Source organism: Citrus sinensis, chromosome 3, assembly GCF_022201045.2.
Source record: "Citrus sinensis cultivar Valencia sweet orange chromosome 3, DVS_A1.0, whole genome shotgun sequence".
Lineage (NCBI taxonomy): Eukaryota > Viridiplantae > Streptophyta > Magnoliopsida > Sapindales > Rutaceae > Citrus > Citrus sinensis.
In genome coordinates, this window is record NC_068558.1 from 10210096 (window position 1) to 10231222 (window position 21127).

General features: G+C 34.2%; 1 protein-coding gene and 1 pseudogene across 1 annotated transcript; both read right to left on the reverse strand.

The window, feature by feature from the left end:
* Positions 1-10601: 10601 nt before the first annotated feature.
* Positions 10602-12145, reverse strand: LOC127901406 (phenylacetaldehyde oxime monooxygenase CYP71AN24-like). Its single transcript, XM_052438634.1, has 2 exons — positions 12052-12145; positions 10602-11754 (listed from the first exon to the last, which is right to left on the reverse strand). The coding sequence occupies exon 2, from the start codon at positions 11304-11306 to the stop codon at positions 10611-10613; it is 696 nt and encodes a 231-aa protein (XP_052294594.1). The 5' UTR covers positions 11307-11754; positions 12052-12145; the 3' UTR covers positions 10602-10610.
* A 1621-nt stretch (positions 12146-13766) lies between these two features.
* LOC127900551 (cytochrome P450 71A1-like) lies at positions 13767-20874 on the reverse strand (annotated as a pseudogene).
* Positions 20875-21127: the final 253 nt, after the last annotated feature.

Below are 21127 nucleotides of genomic sequence, written 5' to 3' on the forward strand. Positions count from 1 at the left end.
AGATCGTGGGGGAAAAGAAATGATTTCTGGGTTTTTGAAATTCAAGGTTTGAGGTTTCAATTTTTGGCATATCAATGATTTGGATGCTGAGTGTAAGTGATATTTGTAGCTAGTTTTGGGTATTAAGTCTAGTTCTGTCCATGATAATGGAGAAACAAAGTAGTTTTAGGACACGGACAATGGAGAAACAACAAAGTATTTGCAGTGTCACCTTTGAAAAACAACCTAGTATTCAAAGAGTTACAGAAGAACAACAGAGTTTTCTTGGTGTGAGCATTAATAAACTGCCTAGTGCTTGTGGAGTGATAGAGAAACAACAGAGTTTTCATGGTGTGAGTATTGATAAACAGCTGAGTACTTGTGATGGAAAAACATGAGTTTTTGCAGTTTTATGGAGAAACAGAAGAGTTTTTGCATAGTGACGGAGAGACAACTGAGTTTTATAGGTGGTGGTCAGAGGAAGAAGAATTAGGATTCACCAGGAAAAAGAAGTCACTTGCAGCTACACTTGCCAGGTTGAACTGGGAATTTAAGTAGAGTTACAGAGATTTTGCAGGATTGTGATTCTAGTGAAGCTAAGGAATTGTTGTCGAAACAAAATCAAGAAGTCGAGACTCCCCTTTATGTGGTTGCAGAAAGTGGCAAACTGGCGCGCTTTGATGGTTGAAGAGATGCTTCAACATATGAACCTTGAAACTGCGTCTATTGCAGCTGGGAATGGATATGATTCATTTCATGTGGCATCAAAGTAGGGTCATCTTGGTAAGCTTCCAATGATTTTGCATTTTTTAGTGGATATTCCTGTTAATATTATTTTTAATGCTTAAGAAAATTGGAAAATTGTTGGTAGCTATGCTAGACAAATTAGGAATAACAGTTGCTAGCAAGCACCCACATTTATACGTGCCGCTGAATAAAAGTGACTTGAATAGTTTAACATTTATTTGCACTATATGTTAAAAAAAGTTGAAACGAACTAAGAAATTTGCATGCATTCTACTGAAAGTTTTAGTTTCTTTGGAAGTTTGCATGGGCACTAAATGTTAGCATGCATGTTTTGACTTTTATAGCATGTGAAAGAATGCATGAAAGTTTATGCATGTAAAGAGTTATTGGCATTCATTTGTTTATTCGCATGCTATAAAAGTAAAAAAATTCATGTCAATATCTAATGCCCATGCAAATTTCAAAATAAACTAAAACTTACATGGAATGCATGCAAATTTGTTAGTTCATTTTTTCAACTTTTACTACAAATGAATATTAAACTATTCAAGTCACTTTCATTCAAAAATTCTCCACTTTGATTTGAATAGTAGTAACTCCACCCTGACAATAAATCAGTTCGCCTTATCCTTCACAGTAGCCATGATTCTCAACATTGAGAATCACTATAGTCCACCTACTTGGATACTCATGTTAAATTTAATATTCCAATAATTCATGGAATCATCATACATTATTAAACAATAAGCTCAGAATGAGCTTCTCTAAGGAAGAAATGTTTAAATTTTACGAACTCAGTGAACTCAAGTATACTTTGGTAGAAAGACTGGGGTTTGGATAAATCCCATGGTTTAAAAAACCAGCCTTTCGGAAAAATCTTTGAAATTGCTTGAAATGGATCAGAATGATAAAACCCATCCTCCATAGATAAAATATTTTGTTGATAGGCTTTATTAAACCAATCCGATGATTTTTGTGAAAGCTTTGATTGAGAAACAATAATTTGTGAGGAAGAGCTTTCACATGAAACGATTTCTTTAGAGGAAGAAGGTTTTGAAATTTCTTTAGAAACAAGTTTTTCTTTCTCAGGAACTTGAGAAAGGGTTTTAGTTTGAGAAATATTTTGTAAAGTGAGCATAAGCTCTGGAGACTTTGTAATGGAATTCATCCATTCTTTTACCTGATCTTCAGAGGTAATGGCTTTGTATTGGGCTTCTTGTTCTTCAACCATTTCAATCTAAGATTTGATGGGCATGACAGAAGAAAGTAATTTTTCTTTAGAGGGAGTTGATTGGGGTTCTTTTGAGGTTGCTTTTGACTCAGTGTCTTTAAGAACAGCTTTGCTTTTGTTTTTTTTCTTGGGTGACATTATCTGTTTTGAAGAAATTCCCTGGTTAGAAAGTAAGGGATTGAATTTGTATCACCTTTAATAAATTCAATTGCAAAATAAAAAACATTTAAGATGACTTGCCATCGTGCAAAAATATGTTTTGATGCAATATTTTGAACATCTTTTTCCAAAACATGTTTTGCAGCTTTGCAATCAATCCTAAGTAAAAATTTTTGATTTAACAAATCACTTTGAAACTTAGAGATGCATAAAACAATAGAAAGAATTTCCTTCTTAATAGTAGAGTAATTTCTTTGACATTCATTCCAATGAGCAGAAACATACTGTACTATTTGTTCTTTATTATTCTCGGATTGCTTTAGTATACCTCTATAACCCAAATTTGATGCATCTGTTTCAACAATTTTAGGTAATGCAGGGTTTACAAGAAATAAATATGGAATATTTTTAACAGAATTTTTTATTAGCTTAATAGCTTTAGTATGTTCATCAGTCCATGCAACAGGGTTCTTCTTTAATCTGTCATGCAAAGGTTTCGACATTCTGTTGATATTAGGACAGAAATCAAAAACATAATTTAGACTACCTAAGAATCTCTGCAATTGTGTTTTGTTAAGGATTTTATCAGGAAATTTATCAGCAAAGGCAAGCGATCTTTCAATAGGCATAATGGTTCCCTTGGAAATGTAATGACCTAGGAACCTGATCTTTGTTTGAAATAAAGAGACTTTAGAACTAGAAATTGCCAGACCAGCCTTTCTAGTGGCAAGGTAGAAAGTTTTTAAATGTTTGAAATGTTGATCAATTGTTTGGGAGAAGATCAACACATCATCAATATAAACAATGTAGAATTCAGAAAAAGGATTATAAATATCATTCATAATTCTTTGGAATTCTGAAGGTGCGTTCTTTAAACCAAATGGCATTACAGTCCATTCGTATTGTCCAAAAGGAACAGTAAATGTAGTTTTATAACGGTCTTTTGGATGGATTTGAATTTGCCAAAAACCCGATTTCATATCAAATTTTGAAAATACAAAAGCAGAATATCGTTTTTGGAGTAAGTCTTTTTTATTAGGTATGGGATACTTAATCCATTTTAATGCTTTATTGAGAGGTTTGTAATTTATTACAAGTCTGGGTGTTCCTCTTTCTATTTCAGAATTTTTGTTAACATAGAAAGCGGCACAATGCCATAGAGACCTAGATTTTACAATGAGTCCTTTTGATTCTAAGTCTTTTATTTCTTCTTTACAATGTTGTTCCAATTCCATATTCATTTGGATTGGACAGGCTTTGATAAGTATTTGTCTTTCATCAAAAGAGTTTTCATAAGGCAAATCTACTAAATGTTGCCAGTTTTTATAAGGCAAATCTACTAAATGTTGCCTTCTATTCTAAAAAGCAGAGGGTAGATCCGCCCATATCTCTTTTTTAATGAGATCTTTAAAATCAGAGATTTTTCTTTTTATAAATTCATTTTGTAATTGGTTTTCGATTCTCTGTAAACTCAAATCCTTTTTTAAACAAATCAGGTCATTTTGTTTTGACTTGAGGAGTACATTGATTTGGTTCTGGTAAACAGAACAAGCTTTAACTATATTCAAATTTCTTGTTTTAGGTTTCTCAATGAAAGAGAAAACAAGTTTTTTGGTTTTTGCTTTAAAGGATATACTATCGTAGTTGACAGTATAAGGAGTAATGAGATTGATAAAAGGAGTTCCTAATATAACAGTGTGATGGATATCATTTGTTAAGAGAAAGGAAGTCCTAAATTCAAATTCATTATTATGCACTGAGGCATCAACTTTAGATTTTACCTTCAATTTTGAATTATTGGCGGCAGAGAGTCTTTCATTTGTTTTTTCATGAAATCTTTTAGGAACAATATCTTTTTTTATACAATTTAAATCGGCACCAGTATCAAAAAGGGCAATGGTGTCAATTTCAAAGTCTTTAGAAAGTATCAAAGTAATTTTAATCAAGTATTTTCTTGTGGTGTTGTTTTAAAACAAACAGAAAATCATTGGGTATAGATTCAATGTTTTCAACGTTTTGTTCATTTTCACCATCAGATTCAACTTCTTTTTCTGAATTATCTTCAAGTTGTTTTTGTAGGAGGAGTTGAATGGTTTCAGAATCGTTTTTTTGTTTTTCTTTTAGTTCTTTTATCTCAAGTTTGATTTCTTTTATCTCCTTTTGAAGATCTTGGATATTAGGAGTTATAGTTCTCTTTGTTTTCTTTTTGTCCAAAATCTCAGTAAGATCATAAGTGTTCGTTTTAATTAGTGGGGCTTTGGAAGTTTCTGTTTCATTAAGTTCTAGGGTTTTTAAGAGTTTATCAAGGTATTCCTTTTGGAGATTTGGATCAGAAATATGTTTAACCAATTCAAGAAAAGTCTCTTGTTCTTTAGTCAAGACATTAATCTTCTTTAAATAAGATTCTGTATCAGAATCACTCTCACTGGATACAGATGTCTTTGAGTCAAATAACTCATCAACCTGTAGAGGTTCATTATCTCCCGTCATAGAAGACTCAGAGTCTGAAGACTCTACAAGCAGAGAGGCGACTTTAGAAAGAGTTTCTTCATCAAGGCTAAGCTCATGGAGCTTTCTATTCATTCTACAAAATTTTACAGTATGGCTTTTCTTTTCACACTTGTAGTATGTGGCTTCTTTGTAGTTAAAAGGGGTTTTTTGTTTGGGTCTAAAGTCCTTTCTTTTAGAGAGGTTAGGCTTTTTATAAGGCCTTGAGGGTTTCTTATAAGAAGGTTCTCTAGACTCTTGGAAAGATTTTCTATGGCTTTTGGACTTGTAATATTGTTTGTAAGGTTTTGAAAAACACTTACCATTATAATCTTTAGAAGTAGAGGCTTTAAAGGGATCATAATTGAATTGCTTGCAGAAACTGCCTAATTCTTGCTTAGATTTCCTAAGCTCCCATTTTAGACGTTTCTGAAGTTTCAAATCTTGACAAATCTTTAAACCTTCCTTGTTAACAAAACTGACAAGTTCACCGTAGGTGAGCTCATCATAAGGAATACGGTTGTCATACAAGGCTTTTATAGAATTCCTAACCTTTTCTCCTAGGAGGGTTGGTAGACCTGCAAGGAATTTCTCCTTCCAGGTTATATGATTTGCATCATCCCTAAGGAAAAGTCTGGTAAAGAATGTGGTTTTGTAACTTTGGAATTCACTAAGTTTCCTACATCTCAAGTTATGTAGTAACTCAGCATTCTTATCTCTTAGGTGTGAAGGATTACCTATGAAATGAAGGGATATAGTCAGAATTAGGGTAGCAACAGCATCCTGAATTGGATTATTGAACTTATCGAGAATGGGGGCTCTATTCTCATCTGTTTGAATAGAATCAAGGATATATAATTGTTGTTGTTTGGTGAGAAGATGATCCCACCAACCTTTAAGTTGACCAGTAAAACCAACAATGAGAATTTCTGCAATGGCTTTGTCAGAAGTTCCCGACTGAGTTTTATAGGCATTGGCTGCCATGGTCATCTGTTGCAACAATCCTATGATGTTATATTCTGACATACCATCAATATTCCACTCATAGACAGAGGATGCATTAAAGCGGGATTGGTTTAATGCAGCAGGTCTGTTGTCTATGGCCAGGTCAGGTGGAGACTTGACAGTAGGTAGGGCTAATTCCCAATGGATTTTGTTGGCTTTAAAAACATGTTCTTCTTTAAATGCTTCTATATCAGAAGAGGCTATAGAAACATTGTCCTGTTCAAGTACACCAATCTTGCTAGATTGGGCACTATCAGGGGCTATTTTGATTTTACTAGATGAGGAAGAAGAAGCTTTTATTCTATCTAGTTGTTTTTTAATGGCTTTAGCAAAATCTAATTTTGACTCTTGAACAAGCTTTTGACTAGTTTTCGAAACCTGAAAAGGTTTGAAAATAGGCTCTTTAAGCTTTTTGTCAGAATCCGATTTTGATGTAACAGGAGAGACAACTATGGTTGACTTCTGGAATTGATTTTCTATCCTAGTCAACTGTTTTCCTATTGTATTTAGATTAGCATTACAGAAATTATTCTGTTGGATAATGCTATCTAAATTTGTTTCTGGATCTTTGTGGATTTTATAAAGTGAGGCTTTAATCTCAACAGGAGGCTCACCATGTTTAATGGTTAGACTCCTAAGAGGTGGATGCTCAGATTCTATGATTCTACCACTACCAGAAAAGTTCCACTCCGTGACTTTCTTTCTGATAGTAATGGGATTTGATGCTTTAAACGGATATGAAATGTTGTTGTCCGAAGCATACATCTCAAACCAATCAAAAAACAATATATGAATTTTATGCAAATTTATAAATTCGTAATAAACTTGTTGGATTTCTTTTCTTTGGTTTAAGAAATGTTTGAAAAACCAAAGTCTTTTTTCTTTATTGGAATTAGAATAAAAATAATTGTGAAGAAGAGTTTTATCTAATTCAAATTCTTTTTCTATAACATTAATGACATTTTCTGTGACGGCAGAAAATATAAGAGAAGTTGGAGGAGAAGGTTCTTTTTCTTCTTGTCTTTGTTCATGTTGTCGGCTAGTGTAAATAGGATGTGGGATACTAGTTGTATAATCGACAGAATGTATGGAAGAACTAGGTATATCCGAAGTGGAAAATTTAGGTTGACTTTGTACTTGTTGAAAAGGGAGATTTATAACAGAAGGAATTTTTGAAAATTTCCTTTCTAAAGTAGGAATATTTGTGCTTGAGTCTTTGTCGGAGAATCTGGATGATGTATATCTCCTAAAGGATAATTTGACTTTACCATCTGAATACCGAGTCACATTTTGCAACTCCGTATTTGGCTCAAGTTGTTTTGGAATAACTGGAGCAGTGACTCCTTCAAGAATCCATTCGTCTGGAAGATTGACATCTTTCCATTGGATTGGTTTTGGAATAACGGTGTTGGCTTTAGACATGTCAGTCTGTAAGAGAAGAGTCTCATCTCTTTTTGACTGAAATTTATGTTGCGTGCTAAACACAAAAATCATGGCTTTATAAGAAATTTTATAGATTAAGGCAACAGGAACAGATCCCTCAATCATGTGATAATTATGGGTCTTGATTTGTAAAATCATGCTTTTTAGAATATTCTTGTCTTTTAGAGAAATTGTTATGTTTGGGTAACAATTGAATGAAATGGGACCTTTACAAATACTTGATTCTATACTACTTAGTAAAGAATCATCAAAAGAGATGAATCACCCATCTCTCAAGACAGCAAAAATAGAAGTATTAAGGCCTTCTTTAGTAAGGGATTTTATGCCGATTTGTATTAGGCCGATGTGAACATAATTAAAGTTTTTATCTTTTAATTTCTTTAAAGATTGTTATGAAAACAAATGGATTGTTTCAAAAGGCTTTGAAAGGGTTATGTCTCTTTCTTCAGTTTTTATAACATAATCATTCTTTAAAAAATTAAGTTTTTTTTGTTTTATAGATAATTTCTTTATTAACTTTTGGTAATTCCCAATTATCAATTGCTTTATTAAAGTCTTCAATTACAAATTCTTCCGAATTCACAACATTCTTTGAATCACTAATTCTTCCAGAAGAAGAGCTAGAAAAGGACGATGCTCTACAGAGCAGAGAATCCATGGGTCAAAACCTATATCCTAGTTTTAGTCTTGTCGGTATGGCTACAATCCAAGACTAAGAATTGGCTTTACTGCCCTTCAACCAAATCGGGACTTACGACCAAAAGCTACCAAGGCACACAGAGGTAACACTCACCACACAAACAAAATTTCAACTAAAACACAAGTCTTTAAACATAAAGTCTCTGACCTATATTACACTATCCTACCCTTGACTCTAATACCAGTAGGAAATAGGATCGAAGGATGGATGTGAATTAAGACAAATTTATATAAGAAATTTTAATTTGCAATTTATAACTTGGAAATAAATCAGTACGTGGCGTTGTTACCAGATCGATGCAGAACTTAATCTGCCTTTGTGACCAGATCTGACTTAGAACAGATCAATATCACGCACGTTCTATTTTCCAGCCGATATACCAATTTAATTTTAAAATGTTTTAATTAAGTAATTTTAAAACAAACCTAGCAACAGATCTAAAGGCTCATAGATAATACTAGATCTGGATCCCAAAAATAATATTCTGATTAGATGGAGGGAGAAGAAAAGATACAACTAAGGGTAGAGACCGGTCTCTTTGCCTTAAAGGAACGTAGCAATTTATATGAACTTTAAATTACAGAAATTTAAACGGAATTTAAAACATACATTTGAGACTTTAAACTTTAATTAAATTAGATGAGAGATGCTTACTTAGATTGCTTGGATCCGAGAGCTTTACAATGAAAATTGTTTACAGATTTGTAGAAAGGGAAAATTACAAGACAGAAATGAGTTTCCTTGATGTCTTGATCCTGATTTCCCGAAGAGAGAGAGAGAGAATGTGAAAATTGTAAACAAAACTTTGACCCTAAATGCTATATAGCTTTGAATTTAAAACAATTGAAGCTTGAACTGTGGCGAGTCTGTAGCTTCAACTGTAGCGAAACTGTAGCTTTACCAGAAAAAGCCAACAAGGGAAGTGTCATGGAAGACAACATGATTGAAGGCATCTTCAGCTTTATTTGCTTTTGCTGTAGTTTCACATGCGTGGTTGGTGGAGCGGGATCGTCAAGACATGTGGGGGACAGCATCATTCTGCTTTACAACTTTGAAAGAAAACAAAAAAAAAATGGGTGAAGAGACATGTGCGCTCTCACTTATGTCCAAGGGACCACCCAAAGAAAATAAAAGAAAATACAACTTAACAAAAAATAATTATAATAATTTACATAAGTGCAAATTATAGAAAATAAGGATAATTGTTACGTTTTTTTTTTGAGCTTTAATGCTTTAAGGGGGAGAAAATTCCGAAGCAGTCATCTTCATTTTCATCTCCGAGGGAGATAAACGGTTCAGCTTCTCCTGAGGAGCTTGATGAAGAACTTGCAGCAGAAGTCTCTGATCTTGTGGCAAGAAGTTGCTACATTACTTTGAAATATTCATCCTCGGTTTTGGCACTGGCCAGCAGGGATTGGGCTTTTGCTCTCTGGGCAAGGAAAGTGCTTTGGGCTTTGGCTACGTCTTTACTTGGGGCAATGAGGCCTCTTGTGGAAAGCCAGGATTGGACCGTGGCTTCAGACAATTTTGACTGTTCGTCAAATTTAGACCACCATTTGACTTTGAAGGTTCTTTGTAAGACTAGTTGGGTGTCTACGGTGTGGTATTGAAAATTGCACATCCAAACCCAAGGAAGGAAAAAGTTTGTACAAAAACAAAGAAAATGAGGAAACCTCTTCTCAGACTCAGAAGGAACATAGTGGGCTTAGTATGTTCATTAGTCCATGCAATAGGGTTCCAATTAGGAACTCCTTTTATCAATCTCATTACTTCTTATACTTTCAACTACGATAGTATATCCTTTAAAGTAAAAACTAAAAAACTTGTTTTCCCTTTCATTGAGAAACCTAAAACAAGAAATTTGAATATACTTAATGCTTGTTCTGTTTACCAGAATCAAATCAATGTACTCCTCAAGTCAAAACAAAATGACCTGATTTGTTTAAAAAAGGATTTGAGTTTACAGAGAATCAAAAATCAATTACAAAATGAATTTATAAAAAGAAAAATCTCTGATTTTAAAGATCTCATTGAAAAAGAGATATGTGCTGATCTACCCTATGCTTTTTGGAATAGAAGGCAACATTTAGTAGATTTGCCTTATGAAAACTCTTTTGATGAAAGACAAATACCTACCAAAGCCCATCCAATCCAAATGAATATGGAATTGGAACAAAATTGTAAAGAAGAAATAAAAGACTTATAATCAAAAGGACTCATTGTAAAATCCAGGTCTCCATGGTCTTGTGCCGCTTTCTATGTTAACAAAAATTCTGAAATAGAAAGAGGAACACCCAGACTTGTAATAAATTACAAACCTCTTAATAAAGCTTTAAAATGGATTAGGTATCCCATACCTAATAAAAAAGGCTTACTCCAAAAACTACATTCTGCTTTTGTATTTTCAAAATTTGATATGAAATCGGGTTTTTGGCAAATTCAAATCCATCTAAAAGACCATTATAAAACTGCATTTACTGTTCCTTTTGGACAATACGAATGGACTGTAATGCCATTTGGTTTAAAGAACGCACTTTCAGAATTCCAAAGAATTATGAATGATATTTATAATCCTTTTTCTGAATTCTGCATTGTTTATATTGATGATGTGTTGATCTTCTCCCAAACAATTGATCAACATTTCAAACATTTAAAAACTTTCTACCTTGCCACTAGAAAGGCTGGTCTGACAATTTCTAGTTTTAAAGTCTATTTGTTTCAAACAAAGATCAGGTTCCTAGGTCATTACATTTCCAAGGGAACCATTATGCCTATTGAAAGATCTCTTGCCTTTGCTGATAAATTTCCTAATAAAATCCTTGACAAAACACAATTGCAGAGATTCTTAGGTAGTCTAAATTATGTTCTTGATTTCTGTCCTAATATCAACGGAATGTCGAAACCTTTACATGACAGATTAAAGAACAACCTTGTTGCATGGACTGATGAACATACTAAAGCTATTAAGCTAATAACAGGACCTCCTTTATGAAGACATGAGAGGCGAATTTTAGTGATCAAACTTGAAACTTCATCATTTCTAACATGCTGAAATGATTGCACTCTTCTCACACTCAAGAGTTGAAGAATACAAATCTTCCGAACTTGTCTCCAGTACTCGCCGTAATCAGAGAACGAGATATCTTGGCATTCATAAATGAGGATGTTAGCAGGTGTGGTTTTGGGCCGGTTCGAGATCACAATGTCATGAGTTTTAAACATTTCACCAGCCAACTCAGCCGATGAAACCACAAGGGTAGGAGAATTGCCAAAGTAAACGAACATCAAAGGGCCGTACCGCTCGGAAAGAGCTTTGAGAGAGCGATGAGGGAGGGTTCCCAGAAGCTGGTGAAGGTTGCCGAGAATGGGAAGCTTTGGTGGGGATGGAGGTAAGTTGAGATGGTTACTACTACGTCTGGTGATTTTCAGCAACTGCACAAGTGTGAGCAAGGGGATAAGAAGAAGAAGAAAGGTGGACAGGGGAGGGTTGTAAATTTCTGATATGCCCATAAAAGGCTGCAGCAGTTGCTTCACCAGGACTGATACCAGAGCCATTTCAGGTTGGGATTCCCCAAATTAAGCTTCAATTGGGGTTTGCACGTTGAATTCTCAACTCTATCAAGCTTTTTAATTACGGAATTAATCCCTCGTAGAGGATGACATGGAATGATTAGACTGACGTCAACGCGCCCACTTCCGCAATTTAAGTATCATACGAAATCGATGAAAGTCCATGCACATAAAAGATTTCTTGACTTTCATGCATTCATTCATATGCCATTATTTGACGCCCATGCAAAGTTCCAAAGAAATTAAAACTTCAAGTAAAATGCGTGTAAATTTGTTAGTTCTTTTTTTCAACTGTTTTTCAACTTTTGCTGCAATTCATTCAAAAAATCTCCACCTACTTGAATGGTAGTAACTCTACCTTGACTATAAGCCTAGTTCACCTTATCCTTTACAGCAGCCATGATTCTCAACATAGAGATCCACCATACTCCACCTACACGGGCAACCATAGCACTTAGAATTAAATTCTAAGACATCCCAGTTGGATTTGGTCGTCGAGTGTGTCTAATACAAAATTTGGCCATTGTTGAGCTTAAGATACTACTTGCTCTCATGCTGACTAATTTCTTTAATTTTTTACTTTTTTCTGAGTATGTTCGTTCACCTATTTATTGTTCGAATTTTTTACAATTCCCATAAAGTAAATATACCCTAATTTGTATAAACTTTAATCCTTAAGATCATAGAATAATATGATTTTCACATCATCAATAATTGAGAGAAGACATACCTTGATCCATAGCAAATTTTTTTGATCAAATCCCACTGTAAAAAATTAAAGATGAGCAAAATTGATTTCTCTCTCTTAATCCCTTTAGACTAACTCACTTTCTGATGGAGAAAAAATTAACCTTATACCCTTTTTATATTGGGTGGAGAGAAGACCAATTTTAATAAAATTCTAATTCCCACTTTCTATCAAAGTGGACAATTGGTTTTTTTTTTCTAAATTAACCAATAAGATTTTAACACATAATTTAAATTCTAAATTATTACTAATTTAATAATATGGCATGTGGGCCACTATAAAATATTCAACTTTTGTAGCTTCATTATGGAAGATGGAATCAATCTGCAAGTAAAAAATTTGTGATCATGTGTTTCTTGAGAAATTAATTTCAATATATAAGGCAAAAAGTGACATTTGGGAAACAATTTAGGTAGGAGATGATTTATTTTTGTTATGTTTGTTCTGTAATTTGGTGTATATGGTTTAATTTAATGCCATCAGGATAATAGAAATTAGTACTCGTAGAATTCGATTTGGTCAGTAAATATCTAGGCAATTTGTTGCCGTAGCTTGTAGGCTATCTCATTTCATCCTCAATTAATTTTTGTGGGTGTTTGACTGTTAGTTGAATGCATAAAATCTCTTATGGAAGAAGAGGTCTGTAGTTCAAATTAATCTAGCTCACATGTAAAGCAATTAATTTGTGAATGTTAATTAGTTCAATGGTTACATAAAATCTCTTATAATAGAATAATATGTTGATCTACATGTGTTTTATGAAACTTGCAGCATTTTGAAATATTCTATGCACAGGACTTCTATTTTAATATATTTTCTAAACAAGCATTACCTTACTGTGAGCTATGCAGATTACTGAGTAAAAATTCAGGTGAGTGATCAGTGGTTAATTAAAAAAAATAGTTAAATACCTGGTATTTGAACTCCTAAATGTATGTATAAAGTCAGAGATAGAGATTGTGAAAAGGATGATTTATTACTGTAAAGCCAAGTAATTATATATACAAGTTCATGAAGCTGTACACAAGTTTACGAAGCTGAAAAAGGAAAGTTACAGAGGATTCCTTAGTCTATGGAATTGCAGAGATTACTCCTAAAGTCAAGCACAATCATGTGAATCATCTTAATTGAAGGAGGAGATTGATTCTATCCTTTTAGTACGACAACCAAATTACGAGATTCTTAGATGAGGCTACTCAATTGTGTTTGGTCTTGCGTGCTTGAGCTTCCTCCTCATGGGTTTATTATTATAGACCCACCTTACTTTGTAAACTAACTTTTGCTTTCTTTACTTTCCAATGCGAAATGGTCGTAGTTCTAATTAAAAATCTATAACTATAAAATACGAATTAGAAAATAAATGAGTGATCAACATAGAGTCGCTTTCAAGCCGCAGGAATAAAAAATAAGAATTAAAAATAATTTTGACAAATAATATCCCATCAACACGATTGCTGTTGTTATTGTACATATTTGCCGTGCTGTCAATATGTCAATAATCTAAATTTTTTTTTCATAATATTAGCTTCATGATTATTGATTCTTGATTAGTTGTATTTAATCTCCCATCAACTCGATGGACGTAACATTTTGCAACCACGACTACTAGCACCGTTGGTAATTGTTAACTTTTTGTATTTCTATAAACTTAATTGATTGACAGAATTTATAGAAAACGATTAATCAGAGAACCCATATACTACGGACAGGGAACAAAATAGATAAAACCATGCTCCTCAAGGAATCCACGAACATGGAAGAAAATTGACAACGCTGGGACAATTTTTCACAAGAGGGAAATTAAAAGAGGATAATCATGATTAGAACATAAGTACAATGGATATTTTTCTAGACATATAAAGATTAAGAGTAAGGGGAGTAGAGTGTTGGCACAAGATGAAGAGGTAATTTCTTATGAACCACTAGCCCATTAACTTCAGACATGTCCAAATTCTCCTCAACTTCACCAAGAGGCAAATCCCAATCAAACCAGTACAAAAGGTTGGCCATCACATACTCAACTGTAGCTAACGCAAATGACATCCCTGGACATCCTCTTCTTCCAGTACCAAAGGGGATAAATTGGAAGTCTTGGCCTATACAAAAGGTAGCAAGCTGCTCTTCCAGCGTTCTTGATAACTCACCAAATTTATTGCTCTTACCAGTAAGGTGGGATTCGAAGAAGGACGAAAGTTATTTCTATAGAGGTATTTCTATAGAAGTTTGGCGGGGTTGAGATATAGGTCTCTGTAGAGGTAAACTCATAGGTGCAGATGTTGTGCTTAGAATGTGGAATCAAGCGCACCAAATGATCGCAGAAAAATAAATAACACAAAATTTAACGTGGTTCGGCAATATGCCTACGTCTACGGGAGCAAGAGAAAATAATTATACAACTAACAATTATTGGAGTATAAAATTTGAGTAAAGAAATCTTACTTCCCAAAACCTAAATACACACAATACTCTCACATACTTGAAAGGAAAAACCTCTCAATCACAAACACTCTCCAATTGCTCACTCTCTCAATTCTTTACTTGAATTGTTGCTCTCAATTTTGGGATGCTCTCAAGTTTTTTAGATGATTTCCAAGTAAAGAATGCATCTCTATTTATAGCCAAAATGGTTGCACTGTTGTACCAAACCCTTTGTCAAATTGTCAATTAAATCTGCAATTAAATTCTTCAAAATTGACAAATGCATGCATGAGGCTTACCTTTCTTTTTTCAACCAATTTGAATAAACAAATCACCAAATTTGACTTTTCAACAGCCGAGTCAGTCGAAGTGAGAGAGTTGATGACAGTGGCTGTTGAGATACAAGTGTAGGTGCAGATTCCGTGGAGATGATGATAGTTGGAGGATCGTCACACAAGGGCAGCTGGGACGTTGGCTTATCAGATGGGGGGAGAGTGGCAGTACTTGACTGGGGACAGTAATAATTGGAGGGATACATGTATCAATTCTGTTTGCTTGTGGACATGGGGATTTATTGGAAAGAGGAACAAAAGAAAACATTGACTCGACAAAATTGACATGACGGGACACAAAAATTTTTGACATGGAAGGGTCAAAACATAAATAAGCACTTTGAGTGAGAAAGTACCCGAGAAACACACAGGTTTGGAATGAATGTCAAGCTTGTAAGAGGAATATGGTCTAAGCCAAGGGTAACATAAACAACCAAATACTCTTTAAGTTTTGAGTAATTTGGTGAAGAGCCAAAAAAATTTTCATAAGAAGAGGACAAAGCTAATGTGGTAGTAGGCATACGGTTAACTAAGTAAATGGTGGGGCAAAGGCATGAGACCAAAATTTAAGAGGAAGTAAGGCACGGGAAAGTAGGTGAGCCCAAAAAAAAAAAAAAAATCCTGGTTATAAGGTAAGGCATTATATTTGGAGATAAGTATTACAAAAAAAAAAAAAAAACTAGAAGCTCTCATCTCTTTTTGACTTAAGGATCAAGAGCGTTTTTCGTGCCGTGCCCTTACGATTTTCTTGTTTTACAAATTAAAGTATTCCAATTCAAGAGTCAACCCCCATTAACTCATAGAGAACTTTAAGACCGGTCTCCGCGTTCGTAAGCACATAGTTAATCCAAATTTTAGTATCAACAAACTTCCTTTTGGCCACACTTGTAACCTCTTCTCTAGTTCTTTTCATGCTAGTTGGATTTTTCACTAGCTCTGCCATCGTCCACTCTAGTGTTGTTGCATATCTCCTATTCCATAATGCAACATAATTCTCATTGGTTAATTTTCTCTTTAAATCTCGTGTACTTAATTGCAGGGATTCATTAAATGAAACAATTGTATCAAGCATATAAAGATTATCATTACTTGACAAAGAACCAGAACCAACCGGTTTTGAATCATGAGACAAACTAAATTTTCCATTTCCAAATGAACAAGAATAACTATTTTTGTCCAAAGCGGAAATAGACATCAAGTTCCGTCTAAAAGACAGAACAATAAATGTTTTATCAAGATCCAAATAAAATTTGATCTTTAATAATAATATAAATTTTCTAATTGCTTCAACTTCAACAGTCTTACCATCACCCACATAGATGTATCTTTCACCATCATTGGGCTTTCCGCAATTCATGCAATCCTACATAGACACATTGATGTGAGCGGTTGCACTAGAATCAATCCACTACGTGTGTCTAGGTACCGTAGTTAAATTAACCTCATAACAAACCAAACCATTCCTTCAGCTTCGCAAAAGAGACAATTGGTGGCTTCTGGATCATCCGATTTCTTTTGTTGTTTCTTTTGAGGTGTTGTATCTGCAGCTTTCTTATTCTTGTTCCTTTTCTACCCTTGTCCTTGCCCTTATACCTTATTGAAATTGGACTTGTCAAGAGCGTACCAATTTCAGCCTTTTCGTTCTTGACAAACCTTTGTTCAATCTCTGTAAGGAACTGTTTAGCAATAACTACCTTTTCAGACTTTAAATCTCTAAGTGCTTCTGGAATGACCTTCTTCATAATAATGATACACATGCTATTTGATCTCTCATACCTTTCTATATCCCTCTTGTAATCAAAGGTACCTTTATCCGTAAGAGGTGGGGGAATATCAACACTTAACGCAAGGTTAAGATCCATGACTAGGAGAACTATTAAGATGTTCTCTTGCCATGATTTGAAGTTAGAGCCATTTAGCATAAGAATAGAATTGATGTTGGCAGTAATATTAACAACAGGCATAATTGAATCAGAAAACAACAAATAAACAAACACTAGCTCATATTAGTCTTAAAGCAAAATTAAGTTAAAATAAAGGTAAACCCCATCTCAAGATACCAGACACTCTATTAGTATTTCATCATTGAACAAAATATTAACTTGTAAGTGATATCTTGGTGTAGTAATCAAACACTAATAATAAGAACATGTCAAACAATAAATCTTCCTTTGAGCCGATTTATTGTTCACATGTAAAACTGAATAATCATCACGTGTTTATTACCACAAATGCACATATAATTCTATTAAATATGAATCTTCCTTTGGGCCGATTGATATTTATAGAAATTATATATATAGAATCTTTTCTATTCCAAAATAAATTAATTTCCACAAGAGAGGTTACTTTGGCGACATGTTGATTCAATTAATTTATCTCAAAAAATATATAAACATATTTAAAATTGCACAAAAAATTTACCCAAAAAAAGGGGTCAAAGCTTGGTCAACATCAACATTGATCATTGATCGGTTCAGGTTAACCTGAACCAGATCCTGAACCAGCCCACAAATCAAGCCAACTTTTTTTTTAATGGACCAAATCTTAATTTTACATTTTAATGCGCTAATATGAACTAACCCTTAATTTTAATCTATCAAGCCCAAAATATTGAGCCCAAAATTAAATTTCTTTAAGCCGAAACAAGTTTAGGACTTAAATGAAAATTTCCTTAACCATTGTGCCCAAAAGGAAATTTATAATATCTTAGGGACCTTAAAGATATTAACCAAGAGACCCTAATACATCTTTTTCTTTTCTCCATCTTTTACGCGCCAGCCCGCTGCTTCTTCTTCCTCATATAGCGGCTGTGGCCGCCACTCTTAACCTATGTGCCGCGGCATGGCTGCCAGCATGGCCAAGCCATCCTTTTTTTTTAAGGCTCCTTATTTCTTGATTGCTTTTTTTTGTTTGGTTCTAGATGCAGTGGTCGTGGCCGTAGCTTCAAATTGCTTTCCTGAATGCTGATGGTGGCTGTTACTGCCACCAGCTTTAATTTCTAAATAAATTGAAACTATGAAACCGAATTTGGAATTTTTTTAAATATTGAATTTCCTTAATTTTGTTCTCAAAATTAATAATATTAATAATTCTGGTATTATTAATTAGAGAGCACCAAAGTTTTAATCATTAATCAAAACAAATTTGATTCTCAATGTTTCAACATGAAGGGGCTATGATACCACTTGTTTGAAGGAGAAAACCTTTGGTGAAAACTATAACGTATATTCCGGGAATATTCATGTTGTATCACCCAGAATCAATAACGAATTAGGCGGAAGCTTACCTAAATTCATAACACTGAATTGCTCTATAAGATTTTGTGGTTGGCCTTTCATATCTACATGTTCTTCTAAAGAATCCTTTAAGTTTCTCACTACTCTCTCTCTCTCTCTCTCTCTCTCTCTGATGATGGAATGTTAATAGAGAATAGAAAGATACGTGTGACCGGAAACCATAGCCACTTATAGAGACAACTTTTTTCTGTTGAAACTAGGTATTCCTAATTCTACCCATCATATAATTAGAATACAATTAGTTTTCTAAACATTAAAGGCCCACACCCTATTAGATATATTAAAACTCATAATACCAAAAACTTTAATAAATCACTTTTAATTAGACATAACCTTATATGACAGTCCGTAACACATAATTATTGACATATAAACCCAACATTGACTTAAGGATCCAACAATGCTAGATTGAAAAATTCAACATGATCAACATAGAGCTACACGTTCTTAGCTGTCCCCAGTGCGTACCGGCTTCCCTAATCAGAATTCATCCCAATCAAGCCCAATCCATAGATGAATTCCTCCCAATCTTTCTGAAGGAAGTGTTCTAGTGGATTGGCAGCCAGCTCGTACTTGCTTTCAAGCTTCAGTGTTCAAGCAATTGTAAGCAAACAATCTTATTTCTTAATTAATAGCTAGATTTTTTCAAGAATATTAAATATCTTTCATTCAAAAGATATTTAATTTCAATACCAAGTGATCAAAGCATCAAAAACCCCACTCAAATACAAATTCAAGTATTTACTAATAATTCAAAATAAAACCTCGTAATAAATCAATGCATTGACTTTTGAGCTTGAAAATTACTTGAAAATCCAAAGCCCGTTTGGAAGCATGATTCCTTTTTTATTTTTTTAAATTTTATTATAGGGTTCCGGCTTCAATTTTAGAGAGAGTAAGCAAGTAATGCCAGAGTAGGACAGGGAGAAATATTTGTATCTACGGTATGGTTATTTCTTAATTTCGTAAATAGAATGACATTTCGACTATTAAGTTAAATTTTAATTTTTTTCATTAAATTTCTTGTGTACCAAGAAATCTTGTGAATTCATTAATTTAAAATAAGAATTAGAAAATAAACGAATGATCAACATAGAGTGGCTTTCAAGCCATAGGAATATAAATTAAAAATTAAAAAAAATTTGACAAATAGTCTCCCACCAACAGCATTGGTATTATTATTATACCTATTTGCCGTTGCCGTCAACATGTCAGTCATATAATTTTTTTCCCCAAAATAGTAGCTTTATAATTATTAATTCTTGACTAGTTGTAATTAATTCTCCCATCAACTCGATGCGTGTAACATTTTGCAATCACGATAACTGGCACCTTGGTAATTGTTAACTTTTTGTAATTATCTAAACCTTAATCGATTGATGGAATTTACAGAAAAAGATAAAAAAGTGGACCCATATAATACAGACGGGACAAAATTGATGAAACCATGCTCTTCGAGGTATCCATGAACAAAGAAGAAAATTAACAACAGTGGGACAATTTTTCACAAGAGGGAAATTAAAAGAGGATGGTCATGATCAGAACATAACTACAATGGACATTTTTCTAGAAACATCAAGTGCTGGCACAAGATAAAGGGGTAATTTCTTATGAACCGTTAGCCCATTAACTTCAGTCATGCCTAAATTCTCTTCAACTTCACCAAGAGGCAATTTCCAATCAAAGCAGTGCAAAAGGTTGGCGATGACATACTCAACTGCAGCTAACCCAAACGACATCCCAGGGCAGCCTCGTCTTCCAGCACCAAATGGGATGAATTGGAAGTCTTGGCCTTGGCAATCTACCGGGTTATTCAAAAACATGTCTGGAAGTTATTCAAAGACCTGTCTGGAAAGAACTCTTCTGGCTTGTCCCAACTTCGAGGATCCCTTTGAATTGCCCATGCAGATCACTCGAGTTTTTGCAGGAATGTCGTAACCTCTCCGTTTGACACACTGTGCTATTTCTCGCGGAACCAAAAGAGGAGCTGGTGGATGTAACCTTAGAGTTTCTTTGAGGACACATTTCAAACTGTCCATCTTCTCAATATCCTTCATGTCTATATTTAATTTCCCTTTTGCCACACTTCTAATCTCTTCCTGAACTGTTTTCATACTAGTTGGATTTTTTACTAGCTCTGCCATTGCCCACTCTAGTGTTGTTTCTGTAGTATCAGTTCCTCCTAGAAACATGTCCTAAGAATGCGAAACATGAAGAAATATTTAGTCTGATGCATATGTATATGTATATACGCAAGTGTGCGCTTTGGCTCGCGTGATGTGTGCAAAAGATGTAAAAAATCTAGGGCGAGCTAATAATTGAGACTACCTAGTTAAAGGGAAGAGACAGACCAAGATAATTGCTTCAAGATTGTCCTGAGAAAGCTCTGCCCCAAGCATGCTATTCTTCCAAAGATGGAGGAGTATATCCACGAAGTCTTTTTTATCAGATTGGTCATCAACATCATCACTTTCTGATAATACCTTGTTAATATGCTCTTCAATCACCTGATCAAGCAAAGCGTCTAATGCTCTAGCAGTTGCGTTTAGACGACCAATGAGTCCCGATAGATCATCTAACCATCATAAAGATGAAAACATATCCCCTATACAAAAGGCTGCAAGCTGCTCTTCTAGCCTTCTTAATAACTCACCATACTTATTGCTTTTTCCAATATTTTCTTCTTCTTCATCAGCTTTCCTCCCAATAACGCAGCGGGAAACTATATTGTTGGAAACAAATAGTAGCATCTCCATTAAATTAAGAGGGCCTCCTTTATTGAAACACGAATGGCGAATTTTATTGATCAAACTTGAAACTTCGTCATCTCTAATATGCTGAAAATTGAAATGATTAAACTCTCGTCACACTCAACAGTTCAAGAACACAAATCTCCCAAACTTGTCTCTAGTACTCACCCTAATTAGAGAACGCGATATCTTGGCAAGCTGAGCTGGAGATGTGGGCCTACTATTAGTTAAAAGTCGTTATTATTAGTGGCTGATTCTA